Source organism: Crassostrea angulata, chromosome 2 (assembly GCF_025612915.1).
Source record: "Crassostrea angulata isolate pt1a10 chromosome 2, ASM2561291v2, whole genome shotgun sequence".
Lineage (NCBI taxonomy): Eukaryota > Metazoa > Mollusca > Bivalvia > Ostreida > Ostreidae > Magallana > Magallana angulata.
Window position 1 is genome coordinate 69,429,816 of NC_069112.1, and position 14,324 is coordinate 69,444,139.

At 49.5% G+C, this 14,324-nt stretch overlaps 2 protein-coding genes across 2 annotated transcripts; one reads left to right on the forward strand and one right to left on the reverse strand.

The window, feature by feature from the left end:
* Positions 1 to 681: 681 nt before the first annotated feature.
* LOC128173524 (uncharacterized) lies at positions 682 to 7,177 on the reverse strand. The gene has a single exon (XM_052839227.1). The coding sequence runs from the start codon at positions 7,004 to 7,006 to the stop codon at positions 1,088 to 1,090; it is 5,919 nt and encodes a 1,972-aa protein (XP_052695187.1). The 5' UTR covers positions 7,007 to 7,177; the 3' UTR covers positions 682 to 1,087.
* A 4,770-nt stretch (positions 7,178 to 11,947) lies between these two features.
* Positions 11,948 to 13,779, forward strand: LOC128173531 (ERC protein 2-like). The gene has a single exon (XM_052839235.1). The coding sequence runs from the start codon at positions 11,985 to 11,987 to the stop codon at positions 13,713 to 13,715; it is 1,731 nt and encodes a 576-aa protein (XP_052695195.1). The 5' UTR covers positions 11,948 to 11,984; the 3' UTR covers positions 13,716 to 13,779.
* The last annotated feature ends 545 nt before the right edge of the window (positions 13,780 to 14,324 follow it).

The window sequence follows — 14,324 nt, forward strand, 5'->3', positions numbered from 1 at the left end:
AAATTTATTTCTCCCCCATTTTTAGCATGATAAATCCTCCGCCCGTCTCGACTCATCCAAGCTAACCAACGACAAGCTTTCATTGAAAATTGTCGGGCTGGGTCGTATCCCAAATTCGGTATGATGGCAATACTGTCTTCCGGCATGAATCCTCTTCGATAGGCTAAATTAGCAGTACTGGCAAAAGTAATGGCTTCTTGAAAAGGATTGACTTGTACCAAACTCTGTATGGTCTTTCTAAATTGAGCGCAACATCGTTGTAAAATGTCTACGTCAGAGATACAGTAATCTACGAATTCTTTTTGAAAATCAAACAATTTCCCTTCTTGTTGCCGATACCAATCATAAAACGCTTTTCGTCCAGAACAACTCATGTCGTCAGGATTGTAATAAGAAGCGGGGGGATAGGGACCCACATAATTCTGATTTTGCTCCGTATTAAAAAAATGGGGAAAATATCCTTTCTTCATTTCCTCAAATCCAAAAGCCGAAGGCATTTTTGATAAAGCAAAAGGCAAATAATTATAAGAATCTATAAATTTCAAACCAAGAACTTCCATAGATAAAATCTTAGTTCCGTTCATGATCACCGAGGGAGTTATGCATGCAGTATGCACCAAATAATTCAAAATAAATTGCCCATCGTATCCCTTGAAATTATGGTGTTTCTCTACCTACACTATCTATATAATAACCGTGGGTTGCCCCGAACTCACCTATACATCTTGTCTGGTAGCTGTCAGCTTCTAGAATAGCCTGCACGAGCGGATTCCCGCCCTCTGACGTCATGGCTACTGGGAAGCTCGTACTAGGAATGGTTCCACGAACACCACACTCCCCTCCGTCTTCTTTCTGGGGAGTCAGTCCCACCTACAGGTGGGACCACCGATCTTCAGGGGGGCAATCACGCCCATCCCAGCAACAGCCGGGATAACATGAAAGGGAACCTGGTCCCACCTACAGGTGGGACCCACAATCAGGGTGGCGCTACAACGCCCATCCCAGCAACAGCCGGGATGAAAATCAGCCGGGCGGCCAAGGCCATATTAAAGCTGGCCTCCGCCCGTAGGGGTGATGGTAGCTCACCCTACCACTCCTGGAGGATCAGGATGTGCACCCTGCGAGCTCCAGGGTAACCCCGCGGCATCTCCGCCAAAACGTACCCCCCGGTCAGGGCTCCAGGAGGGGGACGAGGGTACTCCGGGTTGGGGGCGAAACTTGCTCCTGCTCCTGGGCGCCAGGGCTCCCAAAGGACTAGGGAGCTCTCACTCTGCTCCGGAATGGGAACCTCCCCCACCTGGGGGGCATCCCTCCTTTGACTGGCCTCATCATCATCCGGACGGGGGTCAGGTTGGCCCAGGAGTTGTCGGGGTGGAGTGGCATCCCCATTGCTTGCGGCTGGTGGGTCGACGACCACTCCCCTAACCGTCGGGGCAGGAACGGGAGGGACAACCAGGTACCGCAGCCCATAGCGATACAAAGGGTGCCCGGCAATGGTCTCGTCCGAAAACAGGGCCCGGTAAGCCCTGCGTAACGCCGGGCTCAACCGGGCTACCAGGTATACCTGCACCCTCCAGTGCAGCAGCAGGGCAGGGTGGAGCACGCCCCACAGGCGGTAAACGCGGGGCGGGCTCTCCTGCACAAAATTGCACAAACTGTCCATGGCGTCTCTCAAGTCCCTTGGAACACCTGCACTAGGTTCCCGGAAAACCTGGAAGGTGGGCACACTTTGCACTAGATCGGTCAAGGTGGCCCAGCTTCCAATGAGATGATCCGTCAGCCACTCGCACACCCTCAATCTCATAGAGGTGGCCTCGTCCCCCAAAGGCACAGACCTACGGAACACAGGGTGGAGGTGTTGGAGGGTCACATGGTCCCTCATCTTGTGCGTCCTCTCTGGACAGTTGGGGAAGGGACAGGAAGAGGGAGGTGACCGCCTCCTGTGGTGAAGTGGGTCGTTTCCTGGGTGGGCGGGACCTCTGGCACCATGTTCCTCATCGTCAGGCGGTGATGGCGGCTCCGCAGGGGGGCCAGCCATCAGGTCTCCTACGTCTCCGGGTTGGGAGGGACCTCTTGCACCCGGTTCCTCGTCATCAGGCTGCGATGGCGGCTCCTCAGGGGGGCCTGCCATCGGCGCCCTTTCATACCTCCACTCCCGGCGGGAGGAGGCGCAATCATCGTCGCTATCGGAATCTCTGAAAAAGAGGACAAGACGATTAACAACCCCCCCAACACAATTAGGGCAAACAAATTGCTCCAAGGTGGAGGCCTCCTCAGAGGTGACACCCACACACCGACCGTGAAACCATTCATCACAATGGTCGCACTGTACCATCAACTTCCCGTCGTCCGGGCGCCGACAGGTACAAAACACAATCTCATTAGAGGGGTCCGGAGACGAGGGGCATGTGGGTGAGGCTATGTTAGGTCGCTTACAGGGACGCCCCCGACGTCTGGGGGGCAGGGGAGGACTGTCAGGAGGCCCTCTGGCAGCAGGGGAGCGCTTAGGGGGCCGACCTCGGCGTGGCCGCTGGCTGGGGGTGGAGTCCAGAGATTCGGGAAGCTTGCAGGCGCCCGCCCCGGCAGGGGGGCTGGGAGCCAAGTCGCTCCCGGTCTCCTGCTTGGTACTCCCAGAGTTCTCGAAGTTCTCCCTTAGCCGAACTAACCATTGGGGGATGTCTCTGTCGACACACCTTTTCAAGCGGTCGTGATTGGCCACCATGACTGCCGACTTTGTCTTTACTCGGTACAGGTGGGGGGTCAGCTTCTTGATGATGATACCAGGGCCCTTCCAGGACGGGCTAAGCTTGCGGCACTTTCCCTTCACCGTCGCAGTGTCCAACACATACACCATATCTCCTTCCTCAAAGGGGCGGGTGGCGGCCTTGACGTCGTAGTCTCTTTTCATCCTCTCCTCAGAGGTGTGCAAGCGCCTCCTGGCCGTCTCGTGGGCAGTCAGTATTTTGTCCTCAAGAGCACCAACATACGTGTCAATATCCGCAGGGCCCTCCTGCATGGGGGACCTGTACATAAGGCTGGCTGGCGTGTTGACCTCTCTACCCAGCATGAGTTTGTTGGCAGTGAACCCCGAATTACGGTTGACTGCTGAGCGCAAGGCCCCCGCTATCTGGGCCAGGTGTTCATCCCAACAGTCCTGGGCCTTATCGATGTAACACCTAACTGCATCCATAAGGGTCCTGTTGTAGCGCTCCACCTGTCCATTGGCAGACGGACGATAGGGGGTGGTGCGGGCCTTATGTATTTCCAGGAGATCGCACACAGCAGTGAACAACTTACTCTCAAAGTTGCGCCCCTGATCGGTAAATATCTGAAGGGGGCAGCCGAACCTAACAAAGAATTCGTCCACTGCCGCTGTGGCCGTAACCTCAGCTGTCTGGGAGGGGAGGGGGACACACTCTACCCACTTAGTAAACTGGTCCACCATTACTAGGACATACTCATTCCCCTTCGGCGTCTTAGGGAGCGGTCCCAGGAAGTCGAGGTGCACCCTCTCCATCGGTGCCCCGGCATGATACTTTATCATTTCTGCCCTGGCGTGGCGCTGTGGGCGCTTATTTCTACTGCAGGGGCCACAAGTGCTAACAAACCTCTCAGTCTCCCGCATCATCCCGTACCAGTAGAAATGCTCTCTCAGCCGTGCCTTGGTGCGCTCGATACCTTGGTGTCCAGCCGCCGGTACATCGTGGCAGAGTCGCAGAACCTCTCTCCTCAGCTCTATGGGGACGACCAGAACTTTCCTTTTCTCTCCCCCCTCATCTATTTCTTTCCAAAGGACCCCATCGTTGTCCAACCGCAACAAACCCCTGTTGATATAGTAATGTTTGACAGCTGGGCTAGCTAGGAACAATTTGCCTTCCTCTGGCTCCACATCTCCCTGCAGCCAATCCAAGATTAGGCTAAGCTCTGGGTCACTTAACTGGCTACGGCTCATCTCCTCGGGGGTGAGGCCCACCAAGGAAGGCGGGCCAACCAAGCCCTCCGAGGAAATTCCCATGACACAGGCAAACTGGGGGTAATGACTTATCTGGATCTGAGACTGGCATGGGCCATCTGAACTACTCTGACCCTCACAGTCGTCTTCACTGATCCGGCCCAAAAGCTTCTTGGAGACATAGTCCAGTGCTGCCTTGCTGATAGAGGGCTGGGCTTCTTCTCGGTCACCTATGACGGGGCTCTGATCCTCTGTAGGGCTAGACTCTTCCCCCAACAAGGGGGAATATGTCCAACTACCAGGCCTAGCTAGAGGGGCCACATCATCAACTTCTTCGGCAAAAGCCATCCAGGACTGGTGGGCTCTAGTACACTTCGGGCAGCCACCACAAGGCAAATCACTGAGGTTAACGGTGAAATCCACCCCCCTACACCTGGATGGGGGTGGCGGTCTGGACAGTGCGTCGGCGTTCACATGGCGCCTACCCGGTCTATGCTGGATCACCATATCGTACTGACTAAGCTCCTCGAGCCAGCGAGCAAGCTGATCTTGAGGGTACTTGAAGTTGAGCAACCAAATAAGGCTATGGTGATCCGTGCGAACGATGAATCTACGACCAAGCAAGTAATGTCTGTACATTCGCGTAAATCTGGCAACTGCTAGGAGCTCCTTCCGGGTAGTGCAATACCTCCTCTGTTCTGCTGACAGGCTGAGACTACCGTAGGCTATCGGCTTTTCTTGCCCTTCCTGGACCTGTGAGAGCTCAGCACCTATCGCCTCCGCTGATGCGTCAGTATCCAGTACAAACTCGCCCTCCGCAGTAGGGAGGGCCAGGACTGGAGGTGAAGTGAGAGCTTTCCGGAGGGCCTCAAATGCAGTCCGCTGCTCTGGTCCCCATACAAAAGGTTTCTTCCCGGTGACACTGTACAACGGTTGGGCAATCTGGGCAAAGCCGGCAATGAATCCCCTGTGGTAGTTGGCAAAGCCGAGGAACCGCTCAACATCCTTCACCGTGGCAGGCGTCGTCCAGTCCTTAACAGCCTCTATGTACTCATCCCCCATCTCTACTCCAGTCCCGCTCACCTGTCTCCCCAAGAACTCCACACGTCTACGGAACAGCTCGCATTTCTTGGGCTTAAACTTTAAGTCGTATTCACGGAAGCGCTGAAACACTGTCCTCAGATTGGCTAGGTGATCCTCAAAGTCACGCCCAAGCACCAAGGCATCGTCCAGGAATGCCAGGACTATACTCCATGTAAGCCCCCGCAGAACTAAGTTCATGGCTCGGGAAAAGGTTGCCGGAGCATTACACAAACCGAAACCCATCCGCCGGAACTCGAACAGGCCATATCGGGTGACGAAGGCAGTCTTCTTCCGGTCCTTAGGGCTTATCATAACTTGATGGAAAGCGGAGTTTGCATCCAGCTTAGAGAACCAAATGTTCCCTGACAAAGTGTCTAAACACTCGTCGATCAATGGGAGAGGGAATACATCCTTCCTGGTAACGTTGTTCAGCCTGCGGTAGTCCAGGCACCATCGGACTTGTCCATCCTTCTTACGGATGAGCACCGGCGCTGATGCCCACTCAGACATAGAGGGCTGAATCACTCCAGCGTCCAGCATTTTCTTCAGATGCGCCTCTTCTTCATCTACAAAGAAAGCTGGTGTACGCCGCATCCTCTCCTTGATAGGCGCCGCACTGCCAGTATCGATCTCATGCTCTAGAGCAGTAAAGTTTCCAAAGTCAAACTCGCTCTGGGCAAATACATCCTGAAATTCTGACAACAAGTCAGCGAGCTGGGACTGTTCCTCCTCACTCAGCTCTGCAGAGGATCGTTCTAGCAGATCCTGCAAATGGGCGGGCACCTTAGGGTGGGATCTCCCAGGCTCACCCTCAGCTAAACTCCGGGCCGCTCTCCTAGGGTAGGGCGCAGGCACATGCAAATCAGCCTCAACTGCCTCTCCCAAGAAGCTCCCCTCCTTCAGAGTAATATCCTTTTCCGAGGCGTTCACCAGGCAAGCCATAGAGGCATCTCCAGCAGCATGGTAAGTATGGGGCATAAGCAACGCCTCTGACAACTTCTCTATACCCGGAATGGTCATGAATTCAGACAGGCTCCTGTCCAGCTTGAAGGGGCACAATACAGCTGAGCCGGCACGAACGCAGACCTCGCGCACTAGCGTCATGCGAGCAACGCTCTCCGTCTCACCTCTACCATAGGTCATCTGAATCTCTTCCCCACATAAGTTTATCACCCCGAGCTCCAGGTCCATCTTAGCTTTGTGTTCCCATAGGATGTCCATTCCCAACAACATCCTGTCCTTAAGAGGAGCCACATAGAGATCCACCTGCTGAGTGTGCTGGCCCACACCAAGGTCAAATGGGCCAGCAACAAATCCCTGGAGATGGGCTCCACTTCCGGCTTGCAGCAAAGTGACCTGTCTCTTAATGGGGGGCCTTGACTCCAAATTGCCATAGAACTTCCTCCCAAGTACACTCACTTCTGCACCGGTATCCACCACAGCTTCAATGGGGGCTCCCTGGATCATCAGCTTTATGGTAAATGCAGTCCGTGGGCAAAGCTGGCTTACTGTAACACACAACTCCCCCTCCATAGGGACTGCCTGTGGGTTCGAAGGCGTCCGACTTCCATCCTCGCTGTTTCCAGGGGGTCCAGACTCTGAGGTCGTATCCTCCCTCGGCGGCTCCTGCAGCTCCAGACTGTGGTCTACTGGAGTCAGGATCTCATCAATAGGAACCGGGGGTTCCTCCTCTTTGGTCAGCAGCTCCTCCTCAGGAAAGGGTTCAGGTATGGGTTGATTCCTGAAACGCACTCCGAATCCACCACGCCGCTTGGAATGCTTAAGGCAGGAGCGACGGGTTTCCCCTGACTGACCAAACTCTGGCTTCACACTCTGCAGGTCCTCTTGACTGTCGTCTGTTCTCTGTCTCTCCAACCCAACATCGCGATCAGGCGTCAGCGTACGCACATTCCTTGGTGGCTGGTTGTCTCCCCCTCCCCTGCCGCTATATCTGGATCCTCCACGACCCATATCCTCTCGGTGTCCACCACGGTATTGAGGGGGGCGGTCCCCACCCACACCAGCACCTGCTTCAGGCCTCCTCCCTACATTGGTGGGGCACTCCCTCCGGAAGTGCCCGACCTCACCACATTTAAAACATTGGCTAGCTCGGGGTGCCACCGGCCCTCCTTGTGGAGGAGGTGGTGGTGACGGAGACATCGGGTCTGCTTGGGCTATACTACTCTCCCTTAAGGCATTCTCCAACTGCTGCAGGCGGCTCTTGAGTTCCTTAATCTCATTCTCCCCTTCACCAACCTTCTGGCTATCTTCAGCTACCTTGTCCTTATCCGCCATGGCCCTAACCGCCTCCCGCTTAGGCTTGGGGGGGTCTGCTCTGACGCGAATGCTGGAAGTACTGCATGCGGTCGACAGCTTCCTCCACAGTCTTGGGTTGGCCATCCAAAGCGTACAAACCCGCCTCCCGGTCCTCAGCTCCATAACACAGACGCGGTATAGCCTGGGTATGAACAATCGGTAGCTGGGGGAATGCACGAGTAGCCAAAGTGAGCACTCTGTCAGACCACTGTCGCAGGGACTCACCACTATTCTGGGTCGCTGATTGGAAATTAAGTTGATGAGTGAGGTCTGGTGCCGATGAGCCAAAGCGCTTGTCGAACTTCCGGAGTATTTCACTGAACCTCAGGCGGGGGGTAGTCTCCAGCATCAGAGTGTAATACTCACTGGCTGGGCCCTCAAGGAAGAAACAGAATTGATCGTGTTGCTCGGTCTCATTCCACTGTTGGCTGCGCGAAAGGCGAACAAACTTATGAAGGAAGGCTTTCCAGTTGGACTTGCCATCATAGCGGAGATCTTTATATCTGGGTCTATTCCGGACGGTCGGGTGGCTAGAACTGGCTGGTAGTGCGGTATAGTCTTGAGGATTGAACTGCATCGCAGGCTGCTGCACATCTCCAGGTAAGCCATAGGTCGCGACGGGTGTCTGCAAAAACTCGGGGACCCCACGAGACACTGCGGATGACCGCGCGTACTCCGGGGGTGCGTGAGACGTTGCGGATAACCGCGCGTATCCATGGGGACTGCAAGACGCAGCGGGAGTCCGCGCGTAACTTGCATGGGGATGAGGGCGCGCTGCGGATAACCGCACATGTTCATGGGGATGGTGAGACGCTGCGGAGATCCGCACGTACTCAGGGGGACTGCAAGACGCAGCGGGAGTCCGCGCGTGACTTGCATGGGGAGGTACATCCCTAGCCGGGGGCTCATATTCATGGGGTACTGGGACATATGTATGGTCACCCAGGGGGTGGGGTTCCCCAGACAAGGGCTCATGATACTGTGGCTGGACGCGCTATTCTACCTCCCTCTCCCCCAGGATTGTTGGGCTGGGTGGAGGCCACAGGTGTTGGGACCGCATAACCTGTAAAATACTGGTGGCGTCCTGACATTGGCCCCCCCTGCGCAGCTAAATACTGATCCTCCCGGGGCTGGGGTGTGGGGTAATAACAGCTGGGTGCAACCGGCTGGGTTACAGCAGTGCACATGCGCACACCAAAGGATCCCTGTGAGGTATGGACCAAGGACTCCTGGACCCTAGTGGCAAGGTACTCCCCCCAGGGGGAGAATGGCGAGGCACCCCATGAGGGGGCCTACTACCTGACATTGAGTTACTATTCCCAGGGGCAGGGGTAGGCTGAGCAAGTGAAGCCTGGGGTTGAAAATCAACAATCTGGGGTGCATGTGGCAAATCCACAAGCTGCCCTTGGCTTACATTAGCAGGGTCCTGGGGATGGGTGGTGGAACTAGTAGGGCAATAGCTACAGGGCTGGGGTGTGTGCTGGTATGCAGGCCTGACAGGCCCGCCGGGCATGGGGTTGGAGGGGGAAGGGGTGATGGGGGAATCCAGGTTTAGCAGGTGGGGTCTCAGGTCCCCTTGAACATGAGGCGGGTGCAGCGGGTTGACTCCAATGGTATCCTCAGGCCCTCGGTCGACAGGAACATCCCTAACAGTTGGGTCATACTGACGGGTAAGGGCCACATGGGAACGACGTGACATGGGGACCCCTACATAATCGCTGGGCGGGACAAATTCCCTATAACCAACTGGTGAACTGCATCTAACCGAAGACCCGGGGGACACCCCCGGCTGAATACTACTGGCTGGCCCAGGCACAACAGAGTGTGCCACAGTGACCTCTGGCTCCCTTACTGTACCCTGCCAAACCCCCCTCCCACACTGGGGATAGCCTGCCTGCCCCCCTGGAAAGCGGGATGGGCCGGCAGCCTGACCTACCCTAACAGTGCTCGGAGCACAGTAACCCATATCACCCGGAGTTCTAAAACCGACATTATCTGGGCCATGATGTCTGCCACTAATATACCCAAACTCCTCATCGGGAGTTAAAGTGTCGTCTAACCCCAAGGCTTGCAAAGCCTCTTCAAACGAAACATTCATGACGAGCAAATAGTGCAATACACAAAAATGTTCGAAGTCAAAATCAACACAGACTATGCGAGAAAATGCAAAAATATGTGCTAAATGCAAAAAACAATACCTATCAACAATGCAATAAAACTTTAAACGAAAAAACTATGCACAAAATATGCAAAGGTGAAAGTAAATTCACGAATTAAACCTACAGTCCTAAGCACGTGGCGGGCCCCCAAAATGGCGGCTACACCCGTATATCTATAAAAAAAAATGAAAACGCCTAATGAACAGCTTTGACACTTTGCGGGAAAAAAATTTTCCTGTCTAATATATACCGTGAGTTCAGGGCCGCGAGTTGGGCGCCAATATGGTGTTTCTCTACCTACACTATCTATATAATAACCGTGGGTTGCCCCGAACTCACCTATACATCTTGTCTGGTAGCTGTCAGCTTCTAGAATAGCCTGCACGAGCGGATTCCCGCCCTCTGACGTCATGGCTACTGGGTAGCTCGTACTAGGAATGGTTCCACGAACACCACAAAATTGTGAGCTATGACAATGGCCCCTTCGTGCAAAAGCTGAGATTGACTTTTTTGTGTAGCGTGAGGCTGGGCCTGAAAAAGCCATTCCATGAATTGTTTCAAAGTTTCAGAACCACGAAACAAATGGCGTCGAGCCCTTAAATGTTCACAGTGAGAACAGGTCTGATCTACCTTTAAATGATCACAATACTGACACACACGATGAGCTACACATAAATTAGGGACGTGAGTTCCATTTTCTTGCGTACATTCAAAATCAAAATAAATGTACATTTGAAGTTTTTTCCCTCTCTCTTTCAGAGTAGGTTTGACTTGAACAAAACATTGGTGATCTTTCTCGACCATTTCTCTACAAATCTTACACCATTTTCCGTCCCCACATTTGTGATAAGGGAGTAACTTTTTACTCATCCATTTTTGACAGTGAGAACATCGATCCATTAAACTGCATACACTAGTTTCACAGTTTTTACTGTAAGACTCTAAATGTCTCTGATAACAAATCTTGCTTTTAAAATACCCCTTACAATCAGAACAAACAATGCTACTCCCATCGGAAATACATGGGGTGTCCCCGAAACAAAAAGAACAAAGGTAAGGACATTTGACTCTATGATCTTCAATGTGACTATAACCTACATCGCAATAATCGCAGTAATATTTGTTTTCGGTCAATCCAGGCATAGACAAAATAGTATCGTAGTGTTCATCATCCAACAAAACATTCAAACATTTTCCATTTCCTTTTCCTTTGTAAATAGCCTCTAATTTCAGTCGAGAAGAGACCGTTTTAAATTGAAATATTTTCAATCGATATTCAGGAAGCAATACTTCTTGTAACTTGTTCCATTCCAAGGGACCGCAGGGCAAATTAGCATCACAATGAGCTTTTTTCATCAACTCTAAAGCTTCTTTTTTCTGCTGGGGGGAAAGAATATCATTCCTTTTAATACGATCCCACTGTTTTTTCCAACGGGGCAATTCCAAGGGATCCGAGGGGCGCTGACTGTGTAACCGAGCTACAGCAATAGCTCGAGGGAGACACAGATGATCACCTACATTTTTAATTTTCAATACAGATCTCTTTTCTTTCTTAAACTTCTCTTTATTAGCATGTAGATGTCTGACTTTTTGACATCCGCTTCCCTGAGGATATTTGACGTGAAACAATTCAAATTCCGCAGATCCGTCCGTAATAGTAAAATCTTTTTTCGATTGCTGCACTGCCTGAACTTTATTCAAAATACTACCTTCGTTCAAATTCTTTGATTGAGTAAATTCATACCAAATCTCAGAATCTAAAGAGGGATGGCGCAAATTCAATCTCAAATAATCGTTAGGATTACATTGCATGCGCTCTTTCACTTCTTTCAACATGTCGCTCAATAAACGTTTCACAAAACCGCTATCTGATTTCTGAGGGAAAGGTCGAAAGCTGACCGTATATACATTTTGTTTCACTTTAAATTTGCGAGATTGTCGCCCCCTGTCTAATCTAACGTTGTAAAAGTCAGAAACCACTTTTTTCTTAACAGCTTTTCTGACCGCTTTTTTTTTCTTTAAAAGTTTTAAATTTTCATCGATCAATCGCTTTCTCTTATATCTCAACAAACGAGATTTATTCAACAAAATGCTTTCGTCTACATTCATCTCTCTCGCTTTCAAGGGAAGGATCCAAAATGAAAAAATATTTAATAATGCTATAGTTATATTCATCAAAAACATGTTTACGAACTCATATCAAGGTCGCTAGACAGCTACGTCAGAGTATTATAATCTAGGTTACACAGCTGTCTAGGTCACACAGCTGTTGTTTACGTCGCAGCTACATTGACTCCAAACACGTACACAGAGCTAGCGAGGTCACACAGGTGTTGTTTACCTAGCAGCTGCATTGACTCAAGTCACGTACACGGAGGGTATATAACACAGCGTTTCTCTTCAGTTCCTCACACCATTGAATGGACATCCTTCAGAACCTTATCGTGGAAAAAATCAGAGAGAAATTCAGCAACATGGCAGAGGAAAAGAAAATCAAAGAAGAACCAAAAGAAGAAATGACTGAGATTGAACCAGACAGGCAGTTTTTGGGATTCTCATTCGCCGGGAAAAAAGAAAAAGAAGAAGAAAAACCAGATTTTCTTCTAAAGCCTCCCAGAAATGATGGCGGAGAAACTTACTTAGACATACTGAAAAGAGAAAAGCAGGAAGACAAGGAATTCTACAAAATGATCGTCATCCAAGAAAAAAGAAGACTGGCTAAAAACCCTAACTTAGTAACAGGAACCTTTGGACCCGGAACAGGCACAAAATCTCTCTACGACAAAATACAAGACCTGCTCAAGGATTACTATTACCCAGAAAACGAGTTCAACAGGCTGAAATTGGACGTCATTCTAGCAGAAAAATTAAAGGAAGAGGCTGAAGCAGAAGTACAACAGAAAAGAGACGTGGAAACGGAACTGCAGATCACCAAAGAAGAACTACAAAAGGTCATCAAAGAAAATCAAAAAGCCACTAAGAAAATTCAGGATTTGAAAGAAGAAGTCGCAGAGCAAGAAAAAGAAATTGAAGAGCAAGAAAAAGAAAATGACGAACAGGATAAAGAAATAGACAAACTGGAAGAAGAAGTCGAAAACCTGCAAGAAAAAATCCACAAACTAGAAAAAGCTCCTCCCCTATTCTTCTCCGAGGAAGAGTACAAAAAACTAAAAACCTTTAATTGGATAATAGAAAACGAACTAGAGAGAGCAGAAATGAAAAATACTGCACTGGAAGAAAAACTGACCGAAAAAGAAAACGAACTGCAGGAATTGAAGGACAATCTCCAAGAAAACAGAGAAATAATGAAACGCATGGAATGCGAAATGGAAACTTGCCTCGACATCGATTACGTACAAAAATCCAAGGAATTGGAGAAAAAACTGGCTGAAAAAGAAAAAGAAATCCAACAAAAGGATGACATGATAACTCGCATGGAAGCCAATTTGTTCACTTATATGGACAGCAATGCTAAAAAATTCCAAGATAAAGAAAAATTCCTGGATAAAAAAATTACAGAAAAAGAAAAAGAGCTCCAAGAATACAAAGAACATGTCAAAGAAATGGAAAATATCAACCAGAAAATGAAAGATGAAGTACAGAAAGCCACTCCCTTATACGATACCTCAGAAGCCGCAACTTTCATCCGAGAAATTCAACAGAAAGCTGATGAACAAATCCAAAAAGCTAAAGAAAAATTGACCCTCATGGAAGCAGAAGTCGACGCACTCAAGATAGACAACAAGGAAAACGTTAAAATATTCGCAGAAATACTGGACCAAATCCTCCCCCACATCAAGGATATGACAGAAACTTTCAACGAAGCCGAAGAATGGGTGAAAGCAGCAGCCACAGGAGAAGAAAGAGAAGCATGGAGCATCTATGTCGAACCCAAAATCGCCACGGAAGAAAAATTCAAAAGTCTCAAGGAACTCTTCACCGAACATTGCAAAAAATTCTGCTTCGTCAGAAACGGAAGAACCCACAATATCAGCGGGGAAATTCAGCTGAAAAAACCACTCAACATCAAAGAACTCAACAAACTCCTGGGACCAAACATCTATCTGAACGGAGGACCGAAGGAACAAGCCACTGAAAAATGGTCCATGGCCGCGAAGTTCAACGAAAATGATTATTTCTCGATCTATTTCACGGATCAAACCCTCAAAGGCGTTGACAAAATCGAGTGTGATATCAGAAAATGAACGTTTCCGAGTGAAAAAAATTCGTTTCCGAGTGAAAAAATTTGTCCTTTATTAACATTTTTCTCCTTTAAACACTGTATATATGTTCATTTGTTCATTTATTTGCTTTGAATTCAATAAAATTTGACTTGTTCTGTCTATACTGCCTTTGTTTACCTTTATTCAGACGCCATTTTGGATTTGACCTAAATAATATTCGACGCCATTTTGGATTTGACCTCACTTGACCCCCCTATCTAGAGGCCTTATACTACTCACATGAGACAAGTAAAGAATGAATACTGAAAAGCAAACAAATGAATCACCTTTAATCACTTTCATAAAAATATGCACAGAGAAGTTAAAATTGACAAATCTTTCATACTAGACCAAACATCAAAATTAAAATCTGGTGAAAATGGTCTTACATGACCCCCTGAGACCTTTCTTTGATGTTCAACTGAACAAGGAGTACCAGGGTTTTAGACTTGTTTCCTCCAAATTAGTTTAAAAATGATAAGCCCTCATATATACAATGTAACAATGAACTTATCCAGATACAAGAAAATGTACAAGTTCAAACATGTAAAAGAAGCTCAAAACAATACTCACTCATTTACATAAACCGAC